Source organism: Phaseolus vulgaris, chromosome 3 (assembly GCF_051622355.1).
Source record: "Phaseolus vulgaris cultivar YP4 chromosome 3, ASM5162235v1, whole genome shotgun sequence".
Classification (NCBI taxonomy): domain Eukaryota; kingdom Viridiplantae; phylum Streptophyta; class Magnoliopsida; order Fabales; family Fabaceae; genus Phaseolus; species Phaseolus vulgaris.
Window position 1 is genome coordinate 54,022,484 of NC_143500.1, and position 10,157 is coordinate 54,032,640.

General features: G+C 30.8%; 1 protein-coding gene across 4 annotated transcripts; it reads left to right on the forward strand.

Annotated features, from left to right (window-relative positions):
• The first annotated feature begins 3,642 nt into the window (after nt 1-3,642).
• LOC137808701 (tRNA/rRNA methyltransferase (SpoU) family protein) lies at nt 3,643-8,251 on the forward strand. Of its 4 annotated transcripts, none has more exons than XM_090299906.1 (4): nt 3,643-4,038; nt 4,748-5,039; nt 5,622-5,740; nt 7,736-8,251. In XM_090299906.1, the coding sequence occupies exons 1-4, from the start codon at nt 3,797-3,799 to the stop codon at nt 7,773-7,775; spliced, it is 693 nt and encodes a 230-aa protein (XP_090156032.1). In that variant the 5' UTR covers nt 3,643-3,796; the 3' UTR covers nt 7,776-8,251. The 4 variants fall into 4 exon arrangements, with proteins under 4 accessions (XP_090156032.1, XP_068466060.1, XP_090156033.1 ...); XM_068609959.2 differs by having other exon boundaries at nt 5,622-5,672; XM_090299907.1 differs by having other exon boundaries at nt 3,664-4,038; nt 4,760-5,039.
• Nucleotides 8,252-10,157: the final 1,906 nt, after the last annotated feature.

A 10,157-nucleotide genomic window follows, 5' to 3' on the forward strand; every position in this document is an offset into this window, starting at 1 on the left:
CATATATTCTTCTATTTTATGTTGTTTTGGTTTTTATCAAGATTCTACACAAGCATCGTAGAAGCTATGTGTGTGTATGTACTATGAGTGTTGAACGTGAAGGACAAGCATCTGCAGACGTATGAAACATGCTTCAGACATGCAAACATCATCATCATGATGCATCAGGGCACAACAAGCTAAAATAACGCACCCTTATTCTTTTCTTGGATAAGAACCCCATCTATCTCTCTATCTTTCCTTCACCTTCCACAACATAAGAAGAAGGAGAACATCGCTTTCTTTCGTCTCTGTCACAGATTTGTCTTCTTCCACTGGATCTGGGTTTTGGAGCAAGGCATATTCAAACCCGACAAGACAATCTCCACGATCTCGCCAAATTCATCATTTCACTTTGTGACCAATTCACCACCTGCTTCTTTCCATTTTCCGTTCACTTCTCTCTCCTTCTCTCTCTCTTCTCCTTCTCCTGTAATATATAACCCCTTCTAATTATATAGTCCATGAACCATGAAACTTGGGTTTGATTTACGCTCACATGAACCTTGACTTTAATTTACAGCTACAGTACATTAACATAAAATAGTTTTTTTACAAAATACACTAAAAAATCATTAAATAAGAACAATTTTTATTGATAAAAAATTATTAGTTTTCTATAGTGATTAAATTAGATATTATTTTAGAGGCTAAAAAAATATTGATATTTAAATTAGTTTTTATTATTACACTACAAGAAAATTATTGAATAGAAATCAATTTTAAAGATAAAAAATAATTAATTACATAATGACCAAATTAAATACTATTTTAGAGACTAAAAAAATTATTGGTTTTTAAATTAATTTCTATTATTGATAAATAATTTTTAAATTGGTATCTAATTAGCTACCAAGATTTTAACTACCACTTATTTAGATTCTAAATTTTGTAGCAAAAACCTTGGTTGCTAATTAGATAGCAATTTAAAAACCATTTAACAATAATAAAGACTAATTTAGAAATCAAACAAAATTTTAGTCTCTAAAATGGTCTCTGATTTAGTTACTATAACAACTAATTATTTTATTCTCTTAAAATTAGTAATCTAATTAAGGAAATTAGTAAATAAATGTAGTGACCTAACATGCAATTATTTAAATTTATTATCACCTTTACTTCTCAGCTTCATAAAGTTAATAACATGACTAGCCATTTATTTGAAATATATATTATGGATTGAATGAAATATATAATTTTTTAAAAATGTCCAATGATTATTCTCTCAACACCAACACAATTTTATACATTTATGTGAAGTATTACATTTAACACTAAATTTAATATTATTTTATCTATTTTTTTCTAATAAACTTTTGGAAGGAAATGATATTACATGACTTACTATTTGTTTGAAAAAAATTCGTTGAATAATATCCAATTATTATTGTGTTGTCCTTTCATAGTAATCCAATTATATGATGTAACATACGAACTAACTCGAATATGTATTTTATTTTCATAAACTTTCGAAAAATAAATGTTGTATGATTTTTTTTTTTTTTGAAAACATATTAAGAAACAAATAATATATGTCAAATTTAATATAATAGTTATGTATTATTCTAAAAAAAACACACAATATTTTGCATTTATGTAACCAACATGAATACCAAATTTATTTTTGTCTCTATCTATTTTATTTTCATAACTTAAAAAAAAATGTTATAAAAAATTATTGTTTGCTTGAAAGGTAACATGAAATGGAACAAATGACATATGTTATTTTTGAAATGTCCAATAAATACTTTGCATTATTCTTTCAAATTGAGACAATTATGCATTTATGTGATCGAATATACGTACAATCGATTTATTCTCATTTATATATGTTTTTGTCATAAACTTTAGGAAGTAATTGTTGCATGACTTGTTTTTTTGTTTGAATCACATACGTCACTTATAACATTTAGTTGTTTAGTTCGAATATAAGTACTTTTTTGTTTGAATCACATAGGTCACTCCTAACATGTAGTTGTTTAGTTCGAATGTATGAACTATATACTCAAGTGTATTGTTACTTCAAAATAATGAAATTTTATTACATAAACATTAAATATGTCTTCTTCCCATAAATTTTAGAAAGTAAATGTCACCTAACTTATTTTTTCATTTTGAAAACATATAGTTAAATGAATGACATACGTCACTCATGATTTGTACTATAATTATTCTACATTATCCTCTTGAAGCAACACAATTTTTTTATGTATGAATATCAAATTTATTTTTTTGTCTCTACCTGCCTTCTTTCACTTTAGAAAGTTGTTGTTTTACAAATTATTGTTTTGCTTGAAAAGTATTATAAAGCAAATTACATACGTTACTTTTGAAATGTCCAATACATGCTTTGTACTAAACTAAATTTATTTCTGTATCTATTGACCTTCCTTTCTTAACTTCAAAAAATTGATGTTACACAGTTTGTTGTTTGCTTTAAAGGTATCATAAAACAATTACATGTGTTACTTTTAAAATGTACAATAGTTGTTTTGTGTTATTCTCTCTCAAAGTAGCACAATATGCATTTATTAATATATGAAAATCAAATTTATTCTTGTTTATCTATATATGTTTCTATTATAAACTTTAAGAACTAAATGTTACCTGACATACTTTTTATTTGTAAAAATATGATTGAGGGAATGATATACGTCATCCTTTAAGTGTTACCTAGTTGTTTAGTTATAATATATTAAAGTGTTTTGTTACTTCAAAGTAATGAAATTTTATTACATACAAACATCAAATATGTCTTCTTCCTAAGAAATTTAGAAAATAAAATTACCTAACTTTTTTTTAAATATATTATTAAATGAATGACACGTGGCTTAATATAATTATGAGCGTGTTGTTCACTCATTATTTATATTATAATTGTTCAGTGTTATTTTCTTAAAAACAACACAATTTTTTTCATTCACATAGCTTAATATAAAAATACCAAATTTATTTTTGTCTCAACTTACCTTCTTTCCATAACTCTCATGATCACAAATGACTTTCTCTTATTGGAACAAATCTTCTCAAATTAAAAGTTGACAAATGACATTTCTTCATTGGAAGAAAATTTTCTCCATTGAGAAGATGACATGTGGACTTTCATGCTTAGGTGGACTCCTCATGATTCCCATGACATGCTTGGACGTTCTATGCTTCCACCTAGTCACTCCATGCTTGTTTTTTTGGAAACCCTAGACAACCTAGGGTTGCATTGGGCTTAAGGATACTCAATTGTAACTCTAACTGAACTCTCTTTTTCTATTTACACCTTACTTTATTGCGTCTAATACATAACCCATAAAAATTAGTCTAAAACAAACGTAAATAAAACTTACACTACCATGTACCATCTTTACAAAGTTAAGAAGAAAAAAAAAAACTCTCAAAGTGCTCATTTCCGATAAAAATCCATCCTCCATTGATTCTAAAGTAATATTATTTTTTAAAATTAAAAAAATCGTAACAAAGTAACAAGATTTTATTAAAAATAAATTTTGATTTAATTAAAAATAATTATTTCATTTCACAATTTTAATTTAAAATAATTATATCGTATACGATTTTCACAACTTTAAAAGGAACAAAAATTGCCCCCAATTTGGTCTAAAACCATGCTCTAGAACTAAACTCAATAGAGAGCATTAGCCAATAAAATCGTTTTACTTTCTCCCCAAAATGTTGGAAGCTTTAGCCAGGAGCATAATAATATCACAAGCATAGCCTTCTGCAGCAGTGGAAGAAGTCACAAACCGAAATGCAATGTGCTTCTATTTTATATCCTCACACACATCAAATATGGTGCTTTAAGCCAACTCTTTCGGCAGCTCCACCGCCGCAACAACCACCACAACAACAAGGAACCTCTCACGACGACAAACCCAAGCTCATAACTAGTCCTTCTAACCCATTTGTGAAGCACTGCCTCAAGCTCCGCAACTCCTCTTCCTATCGCCGCGCTCACGCTTCTGCTCTCGTTGTCGGCGCTACCCCTATCAGGTTTCATCATTTTCTTCTGCGTTTCTCTGAATTCTCTTTTTCTGGGTTTCCTTTTGGTGGGTTGAGGTACTTTGGCAGTGACCCTTTTATGATTTTCCTGAAAAAAAGAAATCTTTATTGGTTGCATATGGTTTTTAAGCTACATGGCCTTCCAAATTCCAATCTTTGAAAAAATCAAATTAGTGAGTTTGGTTGAAACATTCTGCAACTTGCTGAATATTTTATCTCAGATAGTGTTAGTTTGTTCATTAATAAAGATAAGCTAAAGAGAGCTTGTTGTGAAAAGCTTTACATAAAATTTTATGCTTGTGCTTTCACTAGTTATTCAGCTGGTAACAGTTACTAAGCTTCAAGTTACATTGTCCTAACTAATCTTAAACAGTTGTAAATTAATATGATTAGTGGAAACCTATGCGGTTGAGTTCAAATCCTGAAAGTAACATTGATTAGACAATGTACTGAAATTAAATTTTTGCCTGAATCTTCTTGTTTGTGTTCTTGTCTACATTTTAGGATATCACATCAATATGAGCAAAATTACAATTTCAGACAGCATATGACTTGATTCACCCCTTTTAGCTTTATAGATGGTTAGGGTGGACTTAACTTATTTTATATGATTTTTTTCTCCACAATTAAAGTATGGATGACATGTTTTACTAAAATTATGGAATAAAACTACATGGGTGATGATATGTATTGTTTGCAGAGAAATCCGCAGGTTTCAAGAGTCATTACAAGATGAAAGTGTTTCAATGGATTGTTTAATTCTTCCTGACAAAGCTGAGATTCCTGATGGGTTGGATAAATCCACTGCTTCTATTGTGCGTGTGAGCTCCGTAGTGATGAGAAAGCTTTCAGGGCTGCAAACTACTGACTCTCTAGATGCAATTGCCCTTATGAAAATTCCTGCCAGTTTTTTCAATGTTGATAATGATCAAAAGAACTACCAGAAATGGTTTCCATCTGTTCATCGGATTTTAGTCCTTGATGGGATTCAGGTGATACATAATGTCACTTCTTGACTTTACCATTTTGGGTCTCTGAATTATCGCCTGATCATTTTTCTTGTGGAAGGTGACACCAATGTCCTGGTTTGATCTATTTTTTCAATATTGCCACTTATTCTACGCATTCAGTTTTTGCACTTCTGATTAATGTAGGCCCTATATACTTATAGGAAACCCCACATACTTAAATTGAATTACCAAGTTTTCATAAAAAATTCAATTACTTCATTACACTAGGTTGTACAATTTATCAAATATCATGCTCTGGGTAGAATATTAACCACAGCTCTATAGTCTATATTCTAAATAATAAAATTAATTTCAAGTTTATGTTCCTCAAAAGAAGCTCAGAGTCATCTCCAGTTCTCCATAATCATTGCTCCCCTCATCCTGCATATAGGACATAGGAAAGTAGAATATCCATGGACTTCAATTACCGAAAGGGCTTGAATAATCTGTTTGTCATGCGTTCTTGTATGTCAATGTTTCTTCAAAGTGTAAACATTGTGAGAATCTTGTTGGTTTGAAAAACTTCATGTGCTGTAAGTGATATTTTAGAATTGTTCTCTGCAGGATCCTGGCAACCTCGGTACATTGCTCAGATCAGCTGTGGCCTTCAGATGGGTAAGGAATTATCTCCCCTGGGCATATGGTCATGGAACAATGTTTTCATATCATTCTACCGATCCTCTGTGCGTGCTTTTCTAACCCTGTTTTATATCTATGGTATATGTTTCCTATGTTAAACTTTCACTAGTTTCATGGAATGGCAACACATCTTCTCATCTAAGTTCCTGATATATACTTACCTTCCAATCTGTATCATGTGTTGAGGTTTTACTTGTTTTAATTGATGTTTTTCAAACAAACCTGTAGAGTGTTATGCTCATTCATAATTCTTTTAATTGGCATATTCTTTTGTTTGCATTAACAAACATGGAATAAATTTACAACTTAATTTTCTCTTCAATAGGAAATCCTCCCATTGTTGTCAAACTTGAGGACCAGAAGGGTGGGTTCAAGATTATAACTCGAGGACTGTAAAAAGATTGACATGGATCGTAAAATCCTTTTTGGAATGCATAATTTATATTCATATGCATCCATATACATAAATAATAGCATAAAGAAGAAAAATAACTAATAACTCTTAATAAGTCAACAGAAAGTAATACACTCAAACACACAACATACAACAAACAGCAAACCCAAAAACATGGGATAAAGAAGAAAAGGATAATAGGCCTTATTGTAAATAGTTGTCATTAGGATAAAAATATCTGTAGGGAAAAGTTGTATTAATTGCTACATATTTCATTAATAGGTTACCCTCTCGTGTCTTAATGATGTTAATCTTATTAAGTCTCTGTCGTTTGTTCTCTCTTCTCTTCTACCCTAGTGTCAAGTCTACCTTGTCAGGTCTTAAGGTGGGCTATTTTAGTTCATTTTCATAATCTTAACCATATCCTAGAGTTCCTAAAAATGTGTTTAGTTATCCATCCAACAAAAATGGATACGAATGTTATCATCCTTAGAGTTGTCAAGCCTTTATCTCCATGAATGTCACATTTCATGAAATAAAATCTTTTTCTTGCATGCCCTACACTTTGGGGGAAGAGAGCACTTGAAGCAGAGGAGTCTCCCTTCTTGTCAATACCGTTTTTGTCTTTGTGGGACACCCATGATCTATGTGATGAAGTCACATATGATGTATAGTAGAACTAACACCAAGAGAAAGGAAATGAATGCATTAAAAAAGAAACTCAACTTAGGAGATTGTTAACAAACCAAAAGATAAAAGGGTAGTAGGATGCAGATGGATGCTCATAGTAAAACATAAGGCAGAAAGCATTTGGATGTAAAGAAAGTTTTCTTGTAGAAAAGACCCAATGTCAAATATTAGTAGGAAAATTGATTTATCTATCACCTAATCGAATTCCCAAAATTAACAGGTAGGATCAACAAATCGAGAGCAGGCTTCAGCTTGTGGTGAAATGATGTTATGTGATGCACAACTATCAACTAACACTACTAGTGAGATTCCCTTCCAATCTCATAATTCTTGCCTCCTTCAACCTCACTAGATATTTTGACAGACCCATGGCTTTTCATTAAATCATCTCCTCCTCCTTGGTTCCTTCGACTACAAGAGTTGTGTTGTCCCCCAAAATCGAAAGCCTGCACATCTAAAACATAGCCCAGGTCCATCAACTACGAGTATGTCAAATGTTTGATCTCTCTATTTTGCTTAAGGTTTCCTTTCCTGTCTTGTTTAAGTTTAAGCATGTTACATGATATTTTGTTTCATTCAACAAATTAAAAGAGAATGTTTGAAAAAGAGTATTAAAAAGTGTTAATATTTCATTTTTTTAGAAATTGTAATTGTTAGAGATCGTACATCGACTAAAGATTAAGATATTTAATTTTTTATAAGTGGATGTAAACCTCACCTCATAAGCCGGTTTTATGAGGTTAAGTTAGGCTTAAAGTCCACTTATTAATATGGTATCTGAGCCATTTCGAATCTATCCTAGTGAGTGTTTGTTGGACTTATCAGGTACCGTTATTGGACCATCCATAATATGTTATCCTACGCACGAGCTGTTACTATCGACGTGAGGGGAGTGTGTTGGAGTATTAGAACTAGAATTTTTATTTTAATTGATATTCAAAGTTTAATGTGACAGGATGGAGTTTTCCTTCTTCCCGGGTGCTGTGATCCATTGAATGAGAAAGCTCTTCGGGCTAGCCGAGGTGCCTCCTTTCAGATCCCTGTTGTATGTGGCAGTTGGAATGATCTGGAGTCTCTGAAAGAAGAATTTCAAATGAAGTTGCTGGGTGGACATCCAGAGCTTGAAGAGTTGGTGAAGCCAGTGTGCTCACTCTCTCCAACCTTCTGTGATTCCTTATCAGATACACCATTGTGTTTGGTTTTAGGAAGTGAAGGAAGTGGCCTTTCACAAAAATCCCTGCAGCTTTGTGAACTTGTCAGCATTGCAATGGCTGGAGAATATGAGTCACTCAATGTTTCAGTTGCCGGTGGAATTTTCTTGTACATGCTACAACCGAAGAATCCATGATTCTCTATTTCTACGCTCTCATTCAAGTTCATCATAAGCTTCATCTCTCACGCTTATTACAAATTTCTCCTTTTTCCCATCTCTTTTTAAAATTAGAACTTAAATATCATGTAAGTTCTTCAATTTTTCTGCTTTTTATGACTTTTATTCTAACATCTAAAATTTGACTGTTTCTTCCTGCACCTCCATATGTTCTTCTGACATCCCATACAAAACATGAAAAATATTTTTTTATTCTTTTTGTGTCACCCCATATTTCAGATTATATATTTCGGATTATATACTCCATAATGGTATTCCGGATTATATAATCTGGAAATCTAAATTTGAGAGTAGCTTCCGGATTATGTAATCCAGATACGCATTTGAAAAATAGTTTTTGGATAATTTGGAAGCTAAAGACTTCTGGATTATGTAATCCATAAGTTAATTATGAATTTGAAAAATGACTTCTGAATTATGTAATTTGAAATATTACATAAGAATATTTTTGGAAATACAAAACTTTATGGAGGTGCGAGAAGAACATATGGATGTGCAGGAAGAAACAATGCTAAAATTGGTGGTGTTGCCCATGAACCCTTGATAAATATGATTCATTTTATAAATGTATTTTTCATGAAAGAAAAATAAAATTGAAACTTGTTTATTTTAAAGAAATTAAATATATATATATATATATATTTGAGTCTAATATTAGTAATTTCGTTTTGATTATGTGTTTTAATTCTCATAAATATATTTTTAATTTTTAATTTTAAAATAAAATTAGTTTTCATTTTCTTAAGATTTGAAATATATGTATGCAGTCTATATAAAAGAGGTGAATTTTTATGTTGGTCTTTATTAATTTCATTTTTTTGGTTTTATTTCATTTTAAAATTATTTTTAGTATTATATTTACAGTAAATAAATAATATGTATTTTTAAAAATTGTTACCTGGTATTACAATTCTAGTGAGTGATATGTAATATGGGCTCTTTACTGTTTATTAAACATATTAGTTAATGGTGTCATAATCATCAAATCAGAATCACTGAATTCATATTATCTACATAAAAAAAAATTAAAACCAAATTTTAGGACCAAAAAGAAAAAAAAAAATAGTTCGTTTTATTTCCCCCTAGACAATATCTAACATTTCATAATTTTTATTTTTTTTAACATTTGATGATGTCACAACGCATAACAATAAAAGTTTTTAATTTTCTGAAATTCCTTCTGAATCAATCCTTTTGATGAGGTAGAGATTGGGAGGGAATAAAATCTTCAAATATTTCTCTGTCGTTTATTTTTTTGGAAGGCAATTACTTACAACACCCAATTAAATTTAAACCAAATTTGAACTTGCGCCACAAAAATGTTTTCAAATAAAGTTAAAAATGGATACAAACCTTTTTTTTGGAATATGTTTTCAGATTTACTTATTTGAAATGTATTTTTTTCTTAATTCAGATTGTCATCTCTGGAATGAAGGATTTTTTAAAAATATATAGGGTGTACGTTTAAAAAATTGGGTGTAGAAAGAATTTCGCTTGCTGAAAAGCGTTGTATAAACAAAAAAGGCAGTTTCTTCCTGCACCGCCACATTTTTCTTCCTGCACCCCCACAATTTTGTAAATTCCGAAACTGACCCCCACAATTTTGGGATCTGGTATTGTGCTACGGATTCATCAATCCGGAAGTGAATCATGTTGCATTTTGGATGAGGGGGTGTTCCAAAAATAAAGTTTGCATAAATTATTGATTTTCGGATTGCTGAATCTGGAAGCCTAATTTCTATTATGGATTGGTGGATCCAGAATGATTTTTTTTCAATTATAGATTTCTGAATCCAGAATGCATATTTTGAATTACGGATTGGTGGATCCGGAATGGTTTTTTCATTTTTGGATGTTTTGCATTTTTTTAATTTTGGATTAACACTATCATTCATGTACTACCGGAAGCATAAATCCAGGAGATTACCGGATGCGCCAATCCGAAAATTTACTGGAAGTGCCAATCCGAAAATTTACCAGATTTCAT